The sequence below is a fragment of the Pyrus communis genome, chromosome 12 (genome assembly GCF_041283825.1).
Source record: "Pyrus communis isolate YQ-2024b chromosome 12, ASM4128382v1, whole genome shotgun sequence".
Taxonomy (NCBI): domain Eukaryota; kingdom Viridiplantae; phylum Streptophyta; class Magnoliopsida; order Rosales; family Rosaceae; genus Pyrus; species Pyrus communis.
Window position 1 is genome coordinate 22,489,595 of NC_142576.1, and position 18,608 is coordinate 22,508,202.

Sequence of the window (18,608 nt, forward strand, 5' to 3'; positions counted from 1 at the left end):
AAAAATAGAGCTTCACATTTCTAAAATGACCCCTTATATATGTGAATTAGCAGATTCACCACTACTTGTGTCCACTGCATAATATTTCTTATGATCTGAATTGATCATTTTAAAGTGATGTCATCACTGCAACAATTCACTTAAATCGGAAAGTATTTAGTTATCTAACTATACTTGGGTTTTTATTTTTATTTATTTTTTATATATTTATATATTTTATTTTATTTATTTTTTTAAAGGAACAGTTGGTGATAAGCCATAATTATCTACCCATTCCGGGGGCTGGGAAGACTTACAGAGGCATTTCAGCCTTTCCCTGGTCACAATCAAGCAAACTCACCAACTTGGAGTTTCAAACACTGGACTTCCCTGTTTTTTGTATTTTAGGAGCTGAAATCCATGCTCTTACCACTAGGCCACTTGGATTTTGACTTTGGCCAAATAGTTAGACAAATCACAATGTTGTAGATGATGCTTTACCACAATGGGGAAAAACAATCATATCTATGTATTCTAGTGCGGGTTCAATCTCCACCGATCTTCTTTACCCAAACAACTAACAATTTAACCCACTACCAATATCATTTGTCAAAAAAAAAAAAAAAAAACGTAGGTCTCAAACAATTCCCCGTTGAACTCAATTTTCTTTAACTTTAATCCCACTTATTGAGGTAATTGATTTTCTATGATCCATAAATGGGAAATTTGAAAATGTCCTTTTCTAGAGGCTTGAAAAAGACCTTTTTCCCTTTTATTACCGAACTCTTATAATTTTTTCCTTTTTTACGTGTCAAAAAACTTAACTAATCCTATAATTGCATTGAAATTTTTTGTTTAGTTTCTATTGCTCCTGACCCCCTCAAGAGCAACTCAACCTCATGTCGACGCCCTTGAATAATATAGCAGCAAGTAAATATAATACTCAAGACAAGAGAAATGATTCGACAAGCACTCGAGGTGTCGTCGAAGGATCTCGAGAAATGAAGAATAGGCTAATGGTTTGCATGCGATTAAAACTATAAGAAAAATAGTCTTTTACTTTCTTCCCAAAAAACGAAATGAAGAATAGGCCAATTTTTTATTTTTTATTTTTTTTCCAAATTTGAAAAGAACAATTCCTTTTCAACCTCGAAAAAATAGCACTTTTCTAAATTCCTAGGCATAATCAAATATTTTAAACATAAATTTTAAATTTGGTAAATATTGAATTTTATAGGATACATAAAACAAACAAAAACTCTAAAGGGCCATCAATTTTATGCTCTAAACAATTAACTATGACAATTTAACCTTAAGTTGACTATATTAACTACATTGGAGAAGTAGCAGAGATGAACAATTATAAAACCAAAAAATGAAGTTTTATAGGGAGAAGAGAAATGTGAGAAAAAAATGAATGAAGGTTTTGTATTGAATTCAATGACTAATTTTACTATATCTTTATAATAGCTATATATAGCTGACTAGAGGACTAGCTCATAAGCTTTGAGTAACAAACTCTAACTAACTCTTTCAACTAACTATTACATCATCCAATCCTTTACAACTGTTTTGATGAGTGGCAGTGATGAGTTGGTAGTGATATATTCAACATCCCCCCTCAATCTCAGATAAAGGGACTGAAAACATAACCTTCGCAAAAAATCTTGAGCTGAGCATTTCGTCAAACACTTGGACTGCATAAAGTTCTAAACTTTCTTCCACACTGGAAAACAAATTAGGGATCAAAGTCGCAAAAAATATAATTCAGAAAGCTGATCAGAGTACACCACCAAGAGGAAAGAACTATATCGAAGGCACCGAAGAAAACGTACCATAAATTGATGACCGAGTGTTATTCCTAACACCGCACCATGTCCGGAGGAAAACCCATTTCCAGAGCAAAACCCAAATTGTAGACCACCATCACGAGCCCCTCCAAGGTGAGGGTATTCCACTGGATCCAAGAATTTGCTTGAAAACCCATTTTTTTCCCTAGTATCAGGAGGTGAAGAACTCGATGAAAATCTGTTTTAAAAGCCAACAAATCAATTGGATTACCACATATTCGATTGATCCTACCAAGCAATGACCATAACAACTGGATACATACATACATACATACATACTTACATACATACATATATATATATATATATATATGAATGGGACTTCACTTAATGTGAAAGCTTGTTGCAGAAAAGAAACATGGAAAGTGAAAAAGGTTTAAGAAATACAATACCAAAAGTAGAAAGAAATTAAGACAAACAAAGGAAAATAACGAAGAAAAACTATGATAAAAAGGAAGTTTCTGTGTGCACTAAAACATGCCATGACCTACTGGCAATGTTTTAAAAACTCTCACCTAGCGCCTAAACGTGATAAAAAAGAAGTTTTTGTGTGCACTGAACCATGCCATGACCTACAGGCACTATTCTAAAAACTCTCACCTAGCGCCCCCAAGACCTCGTTTAGGTGTTAGGGGGTTGATCACTGCTCTGATTAATTCTTAGACATTTGAAAATTAAAAAATGACATTTAGACCTGCTTAGGTGCCCACCTAGACCGCCTAGGCGTCTTCCTAACCTGCTCAGACACGCCTAGGTCACGATTCTCAATTAGGCAGAAAAGAGATAATCTTCATTTTGCATTTTATTCCTCATGTTTTCATTACGTTCTAATACTTTATAATCTATATGTCATTCTATTTTGCAGTTTTGTCATCCCAATAGAATTATGTATTTTTTTAAGTATAAACAAACCTTTATTTGTACGATATATAATATACTTAAATCCGCTTAGGCCCTGACCTAATTGCCTAGGTAGTATGCCCCAACCTGTCGCCGACTAACGCCTAGCATCTTTTAGAATCTTGCATGTAGGTCTCAGCTGCATTTTCCTTTCTAATGGGAGGAAGGTAAAGTTTCCTTTTTATTTTTATTTTTTATTTTTTTAATGTGTTCTCTTTTATATATACTTAGGTAGCCCATGGAATTTTTTTTTTTATCCACACATCTCTTTTTACTTCCCACACATTCTATGTTGATTTATGTTTTTTGATTTTCTCTTTATTTGATTCAATGATCGGAAAGTAGGAGAGGTGTGAGAGGTAAAAAGGGGTGCGTAGATACCACCACCCACTCATTGGGTTTGTACATCTCCTAGATAGAGGGAAATTAGTACAATAAACATATTTTTGTTGAAAACCTAGCCTATTTGAATTAGGGTTTTTTAGGTTTTATTTTATATAAATATAACTTGTAGTTTAATATAAGAATAAAGTTAGCCACAATATAGTCTCTCACAGTAGCCGTTTGGGGAATTTGTTGTGTTCTTTTTCTTCAATTAATAAAGTTTTATTCGTAATTTTATATTCAGTTTGAACCACATTATTGCTAGCTCATTGTGAGGCTAAACCCACTCCCTTCCCTATAATATCGTTGTTCAAAAAAGAAAAGAAAAACTATTTTGACATCAATGCATAAATGATCAACATTTATTATGTCGTCATTATATATATCATTGTTTTCGTTATGTTATCGCTAAATCGTTGATATGTGATTAATATGTCGTTATTACTGAAAATGATCATTTCTACAAACTCAATGTCAAAATGTGTTTATTGTAGCTATTTTCCTTAAAGAAAACGCATCTGATTAATGTCTAGCAATATCTATTCCACACTATGTATACTTAATTACATGCAAAACGTACTATGCTAGTTAATATATAAAATATTAATGTTTGACTTGTGACATGATGTTCTACAATTTGATTTCAGGTAACGTGTCACGTATTTAAAAGGTGGATTTAACTTATATATTGGATTTTTTTTTCATAAGTACAAACTTAACTATATTGGTTTAACTTATAAGTTTACAAGTATTCACGTTATAAATTATATATCACATATACATATAATATTTTTCTTTCTATAATTGGAAGTCAAGCACAAGATGGGTTGTACTTTGTTTGGTAATTAAGAAGGAAGTTTGTACCGGTGGTGTTTGTACATGTGGTATTATTTATGTTTGTTTGTGTTATGGCAAAAAAAAATGTTTACCTTGTTTGTGCAAATTACCTCCTGACCGAATAATTGATCACTTAAAAAAATATTCTCATAAAACTCTATCGTTTTCTTTAAAAAAACAAAAAAAACAACAAATTAAGAATATAACTATAGCTATAGTTATAGCTTATCGGGAAAAAAAAAGGGAAACAACAAAGTAGAAATGATCCCATTGTTAACTCATGGGGTTTTTTGATATGGGTCCAAAGTAACTAAAAATTGGACCTATTTCAAAATTTCCCTTAATTTTCATTACATGGATATATGTATATATTGTTTTTTTAATAAATGATAGGATATTTTACATTAAATTATTGAGATTAAATTCAAACGTGAGCGCAAAGAGATGAGCACATTACTATCACATCCCGGCCCGGGCGGGACCACTTCTCGGGCCCCACTCTATCATAGCACGATATTGTCCGCTTTGGGCCCCGACCATGCCCTCACGGTTTTTTTTTGGGAACTCACACGAGAACTTCCCGATGGGTCACCCATCCTGGGAATGCTCTCGCGCGCTACTCGCTTAACTTCGGAGTTCCCATGGAACCCGAAGCCAGTGAGCTCCCAAAAGACCTCGTGCTAGGTAGGGATGAGAATATACATTTAAGGATCACTTCCTTGGGCGATGTGGGATGTCACAATCCACCCCCCTTAGGGGCCCGACGTCCTCGTCGGCACACACGCGACCAGGGTTAGGCTCTGATACCAAATTGTCACATCCTGGCCCGGGCGGGACCACTTCTCGGGCCCCATTCCACCGTAGCACGATATTGTCCGCTTTGGGCCCCGACCATGCCCTCACGGTTTTTTTTTGGGAACTCACACGAGAACTTCCAGATGGGTCACCCATCCTGGGAATGCTCTCGCGCGCTACTAGTTTAACTTCGGAGTTCCCATGGAACCCGAAGCCAGTGAGCTCCCAAAAGGCCTCGTGCTAGGTAGGGATAAGAATATACATTTAAGGATCACTTCCTTGGGCGATGTGGGATGTCAGGCCCGGGCGGGACCACTTCTCGGGCCCCACTCCACCGTAGCACGATATTGTCCGCTTTGGGCCCCGACCATGCCCTCACGGTTTTTTTTTGGGAACTCACACGTGAACTTCCCGATGGGTCACCCATCCTGGGAATGCTCTCGCGCGTTACTCGCTTAACTTCGGAGTTCCTATGGAACTCGAAGCCAGTGAGCTCCCAAAAGGCCTCGTGCTAGGTAGGGATGAGAATATACATTTAAGGATCACTTCCTTGGGCAATGTGGGATGTCACAATCCACCCCCCTTAGGGGCCCGACGTCCTCGTCGGCACACACGCGACCAGGGTTAGGCTTTGATACCAAATTGTCACATCCCGGCCCGGGGCGGATCACTTCCCGGGCCTGCTCCACCACCGTAGCACGATATTGTCCGCTTTGGGCTTACCATTCCCTCACGGTTTTGTTTTTGGGAACTCACGAGCAACTTCCCAGTGGGTCACCCATCATGGGATTGCTCTAGCCCCCTTCTCGCTTAACTTCGGAGTTCCGATGGAACTCGAGGCCAGTGAGCTCCCAAAAGGCCTCGTGCTAAGTAGAGATGGGAATATACATTTAAGGATCACTTCTTTGAGCGATGTGGGATGTCACAATTACTCTAGCTAATTTAACTATGTCTACTAAAGACACGATATCACTGAAAGAATAAATAAAGAATTAAATTATGAGTATATAGTATTTGGTCCACAAAGATGGGCAATTAATTAATTGTGTAATGCACTTGGAATTCGATATGACTGCTTTCTCTGTCCGGCTGGCTTTTTTGAGCAAGTCTAGGACTTCCTTATTTTACTTAATCCTTGCATTTTCAGTTGGTTCCGGTGCTGGACCATCTGTCAATCAATTTGAAATGAACAAGGGACCCAGAACTGCTAAAAGTATGGAAGCTTAATATAATTTTTGGATTTCTCTTCCCAAAACGACTGAAATAAAAAGTTTCTAAAACAAGAGTTTGATCTAGAAATCGTAATCTCCTAAAAGTTCCAAATGTATTGAGCAATTAATGGTATTCTGATTTCCCAAAATGGCAGAACCAGAAAAGAAATTCATAGGAATGCGATCAAACATTTGTGGAACTGTAACCCATGCCCATTAATCTGTATATCTGTGTTGTAAAACCAACCAAAAATCAATTACGTACACAAAAAATGGAAAATTACTAAAAATATAGAAAGTCACAATTCTTTCTTTTTCAAGATGGATAAGAAGAAACCAAATTGCTTGGTATACAAGTAGAATTCTTCCATGTCCTTGCATGCAATTTTAAGATCTCTCTAGCCTTCTCCTTGGTCTTGCTCCCACTATCCACCTGAAGAACTAAGCATAGCTTCGCCACAATACCCAATTGCATCATCTCCTGCAAAACATTCGACGTCGCGGAAAACTTGCAAATGAAGAACAAAATCTTCACCGCCCTCTCGCTTGCCACCTTCGAGACCCTCATTATCTTCTTAGACAGCACGGCTAGTCCTGCGCCGTGGGTCAGCAGTTCTGCGCGGCCTTCCGCACAGCCGCATAGCATGTCAAGCACCAAGAGTGTCATTTCCAAGGTTCTCCTATCGGAAGAAGTATCTAGAAGAAGCTCAATCAAGACCATAACCGCCCCGGATTCAACGGCTTTGATTCTGTTTCGTCCCCATGGACAGAGCTGGATCAACAGTTGCAATGTGGCTTTTGAGGCCTGTTGTGAGATTTGATCATTTAAGACCCGAACAACTTGGACGAAGAATCCAGGTTTTACGTTTGTCATCCTCATCGAATCAGCAACCTCGAACATTGATCTCAACAACATCACAGCGTACGTCCGAGACTCGTCGCTCCCACGTTGCATGAGTTTGATTAAGGCCTCGACAAACTCACCCTCTTTGCCTATTAGGGTTTTGAGAACATCTTCACTAAGACTTAGGTTGTAGAGGATGCTCAAAGCTTCTTCATTTTCGACATTTTCTCTGTCGTTCTTGATGTTGTTGATTATCGTTGAAGCAAGGAACTCGCCTGCACCAGCGGCTTCGATGCTTCTCTTGTTGGCTTCGCTTTGGGATGAAATGGATCGAAGCTCACTGAGGCATTTTGCCAGACCGTTTGGGGACTTTTTGGCGTCTCGGAGGAGCTTATCGATCTGAGATCTGTTAACGGGCGGCTTCGGAGTTGGGATCCTTTCGATGCCGTGAGAAGCGTTCATTGTGCACCAAGCTTGGAGCAACCGGCGAAGAGTGTGGTTGGGAGTTATGTCGGAATCCTCCGAAACCACTTGTTTGGTAACGGGACAAGTCTTGTTCTTGCTCGAGAACAACCATTTCTCTATGCTCTCTCGATCGTATGTGATCCCGGTCCAGATTGTGACGGGATCCTTCATGATTTCTAGAGAAATGGGGCACAGAAAAAATGTGGGAACATCAATTTCTTGGTCCATTTGATCGAGAAATCCAAAACTGAAACGAGAAATCTGACGAAGATTGAGAACTGACAAAGGATACTTTTGGTTGATCAACAAAGTGTTTGATTAAAGTTGAGAGTTGAAGATTGATATGAAGGTTTATTTTTTATTTTTTATGTAGTTGTGAATTGGTTTGAACTTTGAAAACGTTGTGAGGAGGATATATGACAAGGGAGTTGAGTTTGTTTATATATATATATACAGGTGGGGAGGAAAATGAGATTTTCAAATTGAGAAAGTCAAAACACGGTACATATGAGAGAGAGAGAGAGAGAGAGAGAGAGAGAGAGAGAGAGAGAGAGAGAGAGAGAAGGAAGAAGAAGGTGAAGACTTTTTCAAGTTATTGAATAGCTCAAGGTTGACGAACGTTTCCAGATCATTAAACATACAAATACATACAAAGTTTTTGGGCAAAATTGACACACGCACAACCCTAACTCCCTTTGCTAAGTGAACATCAAAGCTACGGGGACGTGACACACAACTCAATTATTATTTGATATCTTTGATATTTTGAAGATTTCAAATAGCTACGGGGACGTGACACACGCACAACCCTAACTCCCTTTGCGGCCTCAACGCCACCGAAACCTCCTGTGCACGGGTGCATACACACAATCAACATTTCCATATAACAAACTTCACTCTTACGTAATACTAATGGCATTAGAGTATTTTAACTCGAAAATGTGAAACTTTCTATTGCCTATTTGGTTCACTGACGATGATCACTTTTTATTTTGTTGAAAAGATTTTGAGTTCAACTCTCACAGATATTGAAAACAAAGATTAATTGTAAGTTTTTACGTACATGTATGAGATAAAATCTCAACACATATCCTCATATTTGGCATGAATTAAACCAAATAATTACACAATACAAATTAGGCTTATTCTGATATCCTGATAGAACTAAAAACGTACCTTGAACCAAATCAATTAGCAATCGTTGAAGACCATAATTATATATTGAAAAATCAGAGTTTACATTATCAATGTGAGAAAATCTCTCAACACACTCCGTACTAGTGTGCAATGTGCACGGGGTTGTGTACTCTACACTACCTTTCTTAATTATAATTATTTTACCCCATATAAGCGTATAGATTGTACTATTTCATTTACATGCAGCCCAACTAAGCCTTCTCTCTCTCTCTCTCTCTCTCTCTCTCTCTCTCTCTCTCTCTCTCTCTCCAACTCTGAAAGGAAGAGGGAGTGTTGGAAATTTTGATGAAGCCTAAGAAGAATTGGGTCATTGGTGATGGAGAGAGCAGGATGGAAACCAAACGATGATCATCATCACACATCTCCCAATTGTCCCCGGTGTGGTTGTTGCAACACCAAATTTTGTTACTACAACAACTATAGTTTAACTCAGCCAAGGTACTTTTGCAAGGGCTATAGGAGGTACTGGACCAAAGGAGGGTCCCTCAGGAACGTCCCCATCGGAGGTGGCTGCCGAAGGAATAGAAAACGGTCCAAGTCTTTAAGGCTATCCACCACCACCACCTGCACTACAGAAGGTCACGCGCATCACAACACAAATAAGAGTAGGGCCAGTACTTATGAGGGTGCTCATAATTCCTATGGCACCAACTTGTTGGGTGATTCCACAAGTTCCTCAGTGACTCAAGATGGGTCACATATTGATCTTGCACTTGTTTATGCAAATTTCTTGAAGCAGAAGCTCGATAATTCAGATAGTACTACCGGATCTGTTCATCAACTACCAGAATTGCCAAGCGAATTCGACCCGGCAGCTTTAGATATTTCGAGCATGGAATTAAACATGAACAATGCAAGCTCAGACAATACTAGTACTCAGTTAATGGATAATCATTATCATCAAAATGGTCCTGTTGGGTCGCTTGGATTTCACACTCTATCTCATGATCACTTGTCCACTGAAAATTGTAGCACCAATGATCGTATGTACTTTGGTGGATTAGACCCATTAATTCATTATCCAGAGAAGCATCATCATCAACACACAAGTGAAGTAGTACAATATGCAAGCGATTTTGGGTTGCCCCCATTGCCAGGCCAAGAGGCATTGTGGTCTACTACTTCGCAAATGATGGATAATGGTAGTCATACAATGCAAGTTGGCACATCGCTACTAGGACATGAACTTTATAATCCCAACTTGTTAATGGATGGTTGGAGCCCGTTTGATTTGCCATGTAACGAATCTTTCTCCAGGAGTACATGATGAGAGAAGAAATGTTGTTCATTGTTTTCATTTTGTTTTAATATACTATGAATATGATTAATTATGTATAGAATAGATTGGAAATTAAGAATCACAGCATGAATAATCCATAAATATAAATATGATCATTTTACTTCAGTTTTGTGGTAGTATGTACTAATTATAAGCGTTTCATTCAAGAAAAATTAGCTAATATTTGGATTTTAAAACTCCGCTGAAATAAAATAACGACAACATATTACCAAATCATTTCATCAATTGAGATTTGCATTTTCATCATTTCAACCAATTTCCCTTCATTTAATTAAAACGCAATCAACAATTTCAATTTCCATTTTAGTGAGTGAAGCACATATGTAATGCAGGGTATTCAACTAAATTAACGAAAGGTATTTCTCAATGTTGTCTTATCAGTTTAAGAGAGGATTATTTTGTAGCTAGCTAGAATTTCTTAGTTACTCTAGGATATCTTTTCAAAATTCAAGCATTGCGCAAATGAAGCTCCTGTATAGAAGTTTCTTTAATTTGTAAGTTGGTAAACCTTTCTATTATTTAGAAGCTCCCACAGAAGCTTCTGTGGCTTAATTGTTCCCCTACTCACTAAAGTTCAACTACTCAATCAATTTCCGACGAGGAAAGTTATTACTTGGTCAAACTGCATGTAGGACTGTAGGTTGACATGTTCCAAGTGGTGTCTCTTCCTCTTTTGAAGGGAAAAGTAGTCACTCTTGTGCCGTTTATAACCGTCAGTCGAATTAAAAAGAAAAAAATACATACGAAACTTTCATATTTATTGAAAGCATGTTCTGGGTAGCCATGAAACCCCATGCAGCCAGCATGCGCAAGTTCGAAAATTTCAGAGGATTGACTATTGGAATGAGTCCCTAATAATCTCATATATATATATATATATATATATATTGATGTGTATAATAGTGGCTGACTAGGGGAGGTTGCCAAGGATAGTTAAATATTTTTGAGGATTACATGAAATTTAGTGCAACACATGATCCTAGAAGCTCCCATGATCCAAGAATTTAATTAACTGACTTCCACAACCTTCTTCCAGCCCACAAAAATCTAGTATACAGTGCCTGCAAAGTTTGATCAAATCATATATTGACTTGTAATATGAAGATTAGTGCTCCCCAAATCTATCTTGCAACATTATGAAATCGCCAATGAGAAGTACACGTTCAAATATGATTTTACTTCATTGATAATGTCAACGGTAATAAAAAACTGCTTAAGAGCTAATATGATATTTCCAGAAAATCAAATTTAAGGGGGTGTATTGGATATGTAGTTTGATTAATTTTCATAAGGTTATGAATACATTGGATTTGAAAGGAGTTTACTTGACTTTCATGTACTCTATGTGGATTTTGATTGAATTATACATGACTTTTAATAGAGTTTGTGAGACTTTTATCATAAATTTTAATAGAGTTATGTGAATTGTGATGAACTTTTTATTGATCAATTTATTAATAAAGTATTGTTATTTTAAATATTTTTCACATTATTTGAAATGATTATTATGATCATGACAAAGTGGTCGTATAAGGTGGTGGATTTGCCCATGTGGTATTTTTGGCAATATGGTGGTAGTAATGGTGGTGTATTTGGTGGCAACGTTAATAGTATGGGTGAAAATAATGGTGGCGACGTGGTGTTGGGATGAGGCGGTAGTGATGTTGTGGTGATGATGGTGGTAGAGGTGGCAACCATAATGAATGTGGTGTCAATGATAGTCATGTTGGTGGTAACGACGTAAATAAAAAAATGGTCATTAGAGGTTGTGGTATGGTGGTGATGATTGTGACAAGATGGTGAAAATGGTACCATGGTGACGGTCATAGGAAGGTGGTAGTAGTCAAGGTAGTGTGGGGTAGGTGGGGGTGGCGGGGAGAGGGAGTGGGGTGGGAGTGGTTGTGGCGATGGCGATGGTGATGGGGGTGGTGATGATGCCCATGGCAATGACGGTGGTGACCATGGTAGTGGTGGGCTAAAGAGATGGTGTTTGGGCCATAAATGAAATAAGGCATACTATAGTACTTATTTATTTTTATTTATGCAAAGTCACACAACTCCGGCCCACTAACTTTGAAGCATAAAATTGGGGCTCAGACGACAAATTCATTTCACTCTAACTTGTGCAAGGGCTTGAATGGGTTCCTATCCGAAGCACATTTGCCACACAGGCAACCAAAGCTCTAGAATATCTCGCCCCCTTAAATGCCTATGCACACGTAATCTGACACACTGATGTCATTACCGTGATCGTGCCAACTGTCTCAAGACACAGCTCAAGGCCACCTACCAAAAATTATTGTCACTGCCAATGCTAAATGTGCAGTCTACCTTTACTTTAGCTCAATGATATGATCGAGGTTGCTCCTTCTCCTTCCCTATAAATAGAGCCTAAGGTCTTCAAGGTCGAGGCCTTCGTCATGTTCAATCTCTACGATTAAACAAAAACTTTGAGTAATTATTCAATTAACCCAACTGCTTTTCAGCACAAACCCAATTGCTCTTTAGTAAAAACTCTCTTAGCTCTTCAACTACAATCTCAAAGCTTTTCTTCAAAGCAAATATTGCTTACGATCCCTGATATATAAAACTTTCACAACTCTGCCACCTCGTGGTATGATTTAGTTGATGTACAATTCCAACCAGCCTGATTTCCTCTTTGAGAAACATGTTTTGTACTAAGTCCAATCTGACACCAATGATCTCAGTAAACTCTTTTAGCATTATCTTTCCCTTCATGGACTGAATCTTGCTAGATTTTTACTGATTTCTTTACATTTTCAGTCAATTACATTTAATTATGTAGCTTAGCCCATCGGCCTAGAATTTACTTTTGTGAAAGGTTTGTAATCTTGATTACGTCATGAGTTGATTACATTTTGTTTCTCGTTTTAATTTATAATTTACTTCCATTTAATTTTTAGGCAAGCATACACGAAGCTACACTAAACTCTAAGTCCACATTTGCTCAATGAACAAAAAAGAACTAAATTGAACCAGTGTCCCACTTGATGCACAATCATTGGTTAAAAAGTCAGATTAATGCGCAACTTTCACACACAATCAAACGCAAACTTTATTTGTTGGCAACCTTCAATAGTGGCACGCCTCTTTCTCTTGAGCCACCCTGTGGCACTGAGACCAAAAGCAACACTCAGGGCAAATATGTGTTGAACCCAGTCCAAACTTCGTCCAAGTTTTCACACCAACAAATGATCATGGTAAGGTGGTGGTGGCAACATGATGGTGAAAGGGTAGTCATTGCATATGGTGAGTGGTGGAGTATATTATCAAAAATGAAAAAAAAATGAAATCCATTAAAATCTTAGGGGTAGATGTTGTATTTGATTTGCAATAAACTTACTATAAAAGAACTCAACGTTCATCAAAGTCCACGACCTTTTAAAATCCTTTAAAATCAATGAAACTTTGAATACACCTTTTTTTTTTATAGGCTCGCAAAAAGTCATAATTAAATACCATAAGATTTTTTGACTTTTTAGAAGACATAAAAAATCTTTGTTCAATACAATGTGTCTTGTATTTACTCCTCCAAAGTCTGTATTTCCTAGATTTCAAAATCAAGTACATCAAATTCCATATACAATACATTCCCCCGCCGCCTTAGTCATTAATAGGATTCCTTGTTCTACAAGTATTGTAATTAATTGTAATCCTTGCATGCTTAAAGACTTATGATTTATACAACTCTTTAAATGAAATCATCCAATATCCTGGTAATCCATGATCCACAAATAACTAATCAGTAATTCGTAGGGCAACTAGAAGCTCTTCAAATAATAGGCTAATAACAAATTATATAGTTGGTATTCTAAAAATTTAATTATGACTCTTTATAATTAACATTATTTTTCTTTATATATATATATATTTGACCGATTAATTCATGGATAAAATAAAAAACATCACCTAGTCAATTGCATGGTACCCAGTACCAATTCTATGCCTTTTATGTTAGCATGTACTAGCTAGGTTATTTTATAGTTTCCTCATCCATCACGCAATCGAATAATCGATCATATAATCTTTGGTGAACGACGTGAAAATTAATTTGTTTAATTTCCAACTTTCCATTGTTGCGATTGTAAGTTGCAAATGCTGACCTGATCATAAGTAGTGGATTGCAACTTGAAAAATTACTCAGACAGCATGCTTCTAATTGTCTAATAACATACAAATGTCGGGCGATCGAACTTGGATGACATCCTCGCGTCATGATATATGCAAAAGTCAGTTAATTAAAGCTTTACGATGTGCAAGATGTTTTTGGCCCCAAAGAGTAGAGAGAGGCACAATATTTGGATGGCTTTATTGTCACATATTATTAGTTGACTATGAGTTGGTGCTTCTTTTCTTTTTTTTTTTTTTTGTTTTTTTTTTGAGAATTGAACTTACAACATAGTAAGTAACGAATTAAACTATCTAATCTGCACCACATAATATGCTGGGGTTTTTATTCTAGCATGTTCAAACAGCATTCATGGTAGGTGTAAAATGGTCATATAATTCATGCACTATTTCTTTTGTGGAGTAAACTGTTGATTTACCCCCTGAACTTTCACTTAACTTTCGATTCCCCCATGAACTTTTCTATTGGAAAATTAAGGACTCAAACTAATTTTTTTTAGCTGATATGCCCCCTACTGTTAGTTTTTCATATAGTTCATCTATATTTCTGTTAAGTGAGACCATGTGCACAACATGTGAGGGTAGTTAAGTCATTTCACTCTTAAAAATGATTAAAAAACTGAAAATAAATACAAAGACAAAACTTTCCCTCTATTTTTTCCCGCTAATTCCTATCCTCAATTTTATTTTTCCCTCTCATTCCTGTGCATGAGAAATGACTATATGGTGTTATTGTCTTCATAAGTAGCTAAGCTAGTCTTTTTCTTAAAGCATGTACTACCATTTTTATTTTCTCTAACAAATAAATAATTTGATAAATGCTCATGGTGTTATTGTCTCCAAAGTAGTGCATTAATATAAGAAACATGTTCATAATACTCATCAAAAAATGCTCAAGATAATTACATACTTTTCATAATGTCATAATAATCCCAATACAATTCCAGAAAATGATCCTTAAGAAGTTGGAAAACATAACACCCTTAATCTTACTCAGCCATCAAAAATGAAAATAAGTTCAGGTACAAGATTCCAACCAACCGAGGAAGGCCATGGAAAGTGTAGTTGATCTCCACGTGTCATGTGCGTTTTGAGCAGAATGTTTGTGCTCTTGTTTTGATAACTAAAACCTTATTTTGCTTGTATTTGGTTAAGTGGAATGCCCATATTTTGTAATCGAGATTCTATAGGTTATCTTCCTTATGGATGGTAAAATCTCTTATGTTTTCCAACTTCTTAAGGATCATTTTGTGGAATTGTATTGGGATTATTAGACCATCTCCAAAGGAGATATCAAATTTTAAACCTAAAATTTAAATTTGAAGGCTTACATGGCACTTTGACATCTTTTAAACTTTTGCTTTCTAACTGATATGTCAAATTTTAAATATAAAATAATAGTTCATATGTATTTTCTTTGCATTGGGAATGAAAAGAAACAAAAGGATAACGCTTTAAACCAATAAAAAATTAATTAAAAAAATCTGAAGGTGCTGTCAAATTTGGCAGCAAGGGGGAGAGATGTCAATACATGTCATGCCACATCAGATTTGGCTTCTCAGTTGGAAAACATTAATGCTGTCTTTTGTTATCATTATTGCTAATTTGGACAATTTGACATCTCCTTTGGAGATGCTTTTATGACATTATGAAAAGTAAGTAATTATCTTGAGCATTTTTTATGAGTATTAAGAACATGTTTCTTATATTAATGCACTGCTTTGGAGATAATAACAGCATAAGCATTTGTCAAATTATTAATTTGGTAGTACATGCTTCAAGAAAAAGACTAACTTAGCTACTTTTGAAGACAATAACACCATATGTCATTTCTCATGCAGAGGAATAAGAGGGAATAATAAAATTTAGGATAGGAATTAGCGGGAAAAAATAGAGGGAAAGTTTTGTTTCTTTTTAATTTTTTAATTTTTAGTTTTTTAATCATTTCTAAGAGTGGAATGACTTAACTACCCTCACATGTTGTGCACATGGTCTCACTTAACAGAAATATTGATGGATTATATGAAAAACTAATGGCAGGGGACAAATCAGCTGAAAAAAATTAGTTGGAGTCCTTAATTTTCCAATAGAAAAGTCCCGGGGGGGGGGGGGGAATTGAAAGTCGAGTGAAAGTTCAGGGGGTAGATCGACAATTTGCTCTTCTTTTGTGTCCCGTGGAAAGGTAAGGAAATCATCTTAAATAACTATATAGATATAATTTTTCAGCAATGGAAATAAGTTATCGAGCATATATGTTACTATATATGGGCCTAGAAAATAAAAAAAAAAAATACTTTAAGAAGGTGATGTATGATCATATAAATTAAAAGCTTAACCACTAATTAGTTAGTAATTTATTACAAAACTATGCATCCATGTGTAGTCCTGAGTCCTTGATGCAAATCCTTTGTGAAGAAAATAAGAAATTAAAAGTTTAACCGCTAATTAGTTAGTAATTAAAAGTTTAAAAGTTTGAACTAGATTACTTGTTTTTAGTTTGACCAATCGGCTTTATGTTGGCATTCATCAATGGAACATGGTTTTAATGTCATTGCTAAGCATGATGTCAGTGGCTACTGTATACGCAAATGCATCGTCCACAATTATGTCATTCCTATTCCAAACCTCATCCAATACTGTGTAGTGGACTGAAATCTCACAATTCTCGAGAGGTCAGTTTGTCTCGTCTAAAACATCACCGTAATCTAGAATAACCTTAAGCGTTGGAACGGATAAGTGAGCGATGGTCAAATTTAAACTAGGGTCACTAGTTGGTGTCATTTTTCTTTTTCGAGGTTGTGAATCCTTTGAACCAAGGGGTCTGCCACACTTAAGTGTCGGAGTAGATGATTGGCGATATCTCCATAAATGTAGCAACATATTCCGGATGATCCACATGTGCAAAGTTAGACTCACGATGGGAATGATACTTGGCAATAGGCTCGGGGTTAGCTCGGCATACGCATGACCAATGATCTTTTGATCCATAGCTGTAGCACATGTCCATTTCAGTGGAAAACGGTTGAGCAGTAGCTTTGCCCTTGTTCTTGAAGTTCGGGGCCTTAAATGTAAATGGTGGATGCTATTGGGTCATATTTCCTCCCTTGGGGCTGGCACTTTGTTGACCTTGGGCCAGTGGTTGGGCTTGCCGCCTATTGCCACGGCCACGATGATTCTTTCATCATTTGTGGCTGTTAGAATTGGGCATATGCGCTTCAGTCTTGACGTTCGAGCCAGGTGGTCGAGCTTGATGATTCTTTATCAAAAGATGGTTCTTCTTTTCAACGAGAAGTAGTACAGAGATTAAATCCAAAAACTTGATGAATTTTTATGCCCTATATTGTTGTTGCAGGATAATATTGGTGGCATGGAAGGTCGAATAAGTCTTCTCTATGAGATATGATTCAGTAAGTTCCACTTTATACAACTTCAGTAGTGATCGAATTCTACAAAATTCAGAGTTGTATTCATTCACGAACTTAAAGTTTTGGAAGCGAAGATGCTGCCTGTCGTGTCTTGCTTCAGGCAAGTATATATCTTTCTGGTGATCGAAACGATCAGCCAGAGCCAGCCAGAGGGTGCGTGGGTGATCCTCAGTGAGGTACTCGGTCTGCAGAGCATCATGGATGTGTCTTTGAATGAAGATTATTGCAGTAGCTTTCTGAGCTTCGTCGACAGGTTTGTCGTTAGTGGGTGCCTCGATGGTGGCTCTAATACCCTTTGCAGTGAGATAGAGCTTCATGTTTTGAACCCACTTTAGGTAGTTTCTTCTTGATACTTCCAGAGCGGTGAAATTGAGCTTGTTTAAGTTCGACATGTCCCTAAAACAGAGGGTAAAAAAAAACGTGATTAGTCATATGGTGATCTATAGACATATATCATAGAACATTCAGGTTTTACAGACATGTATTGGTTTAATTTACGCATGAAAACTACAGGTTTCATGTGATAAGTTTTGAATGAAAACTTCAGGTTTCAAAGGCACTAAATGTGAAACTACAGGTTCAATTTAGTTTTTATGAACAATTAGTTCATAAATGAGATGTTCCTGCAAAAAACACAGAATGCAATATATTGACTTAAGTATAGTGAATTTGAGTTTCTTCAGGAACTCAAGTGTGAGAGTTTCGTTACTACGAAAGTATGTCAACAGTTCAAAGTATAAAAATAAATTATTGAATCGATAATGTCCAAAAGTGATCTTCATGTCAATAATTTTGGATTTAATTATCAGGTTAATGGACTCCAGGTCAGTTTTAATTAATTCAATAGATCGGGATCGAATAAAGTTGATTGTGGAAGCAAAATAATATGGGAGAAATGCCCTGTAGGTTCGGCTGCAGGCATGTTGGGCTCGTTGAGGGCTGCAGGCCTCGAGCTGAGAGGGTTTGGGGAGCTTAGCAGTTAAGGCTACTAACCTTAGGTCGAAACTGGGACACAGGGCAGGCCCAGCAAAAAGTTGGCCTTTTCAGTTGGTCCGGAGAAACCCAGAAAAGCTGGGTTTCATGTTTTAGGTCCGAGGCAAATTAAGCCAAGCAACATAAAGCTGCTGGTGAGTGGGCCGAGACTAGGACGAAGCCCAATGAGCATACGGGCTACTGCAGACGAGCCGGATTATAGGCAACAAGGAAGCCCATCAGCTTAGGGTTACTAGAGTTGGGTCAGGGACTCGGGACAACGGGCCAAGAAAAGGCTAT

The 18,608-nt window shown here is 37.2% G+C and overlaps 2 protein-coding genes, 1 long non-coding RNA gene and 1 pseudogene across 4 annotated transcripts; 1 reads left to right on the forward strand and 3 right to left on the reverse strand.

Moving 5' to 3' along the window:
• Positions 1–1,393: 1,393 nt before the first annotated feature.
• LOC148692511 (uncharacterized) lies at positions 1,394–2,300 on the reverse strand. Of its 2 annotated transcripts, XR_015953990.1 has the most exons (3): positions 2,222–2,300; positions 1,815–2,007; positions 1,394–1,705 (listed from the first exon to the last, which is right to left on the reverse strand). It is a non-coding gene; the product is annotated as an uncharacterized LOC148692511 (long non-coding RNA). The 2 variants fall into 2 exon arrangements; XR_015953989.1 differs by lacking the exon at positions 2,222–2,300 and having other exon boundaries at positions 1,815–2,136.
• Positions 2,301–6,031: 3,731 nt separating this feature from the next.
• Positions 6,032–7,616, reverse strand: LOC137746333 (E3 ubiquitin-protein ligase PUB23 pseudogene; annotated as a pseudogene).
• A 1,162-nt stretch (positions 7,617–8,778) lies between these two features.
• Positions 8,779–9,729, forward strand: LOC137744738 (dof zinc finger protein DOF3.5-like). Its single transcript, XM_068484531.2, has one exon. It carries the CDS (start codon positions 8,779–8,781, stop codon positions 9,727–9,729), a length of 951 nt encoding a protein of 316 aa, XP_068340632.2.
• Positions 9,730–17,239: 7,510 nt separating this feature from the next.
• On the reverse strand, positions 17,240–17,728 carry LOC137744549 (uncharacterized). The gene has a single exon (XM_068484335.2). It carries the CDS (start codon positions 17,726–17,728, stop codon positions 17,240–17,242), a length of 489 nt encoding a protein of 162 aa, XP_068340436.2.
• Positions 17,729–18,608: the final 880 nt, after the last annotated feature.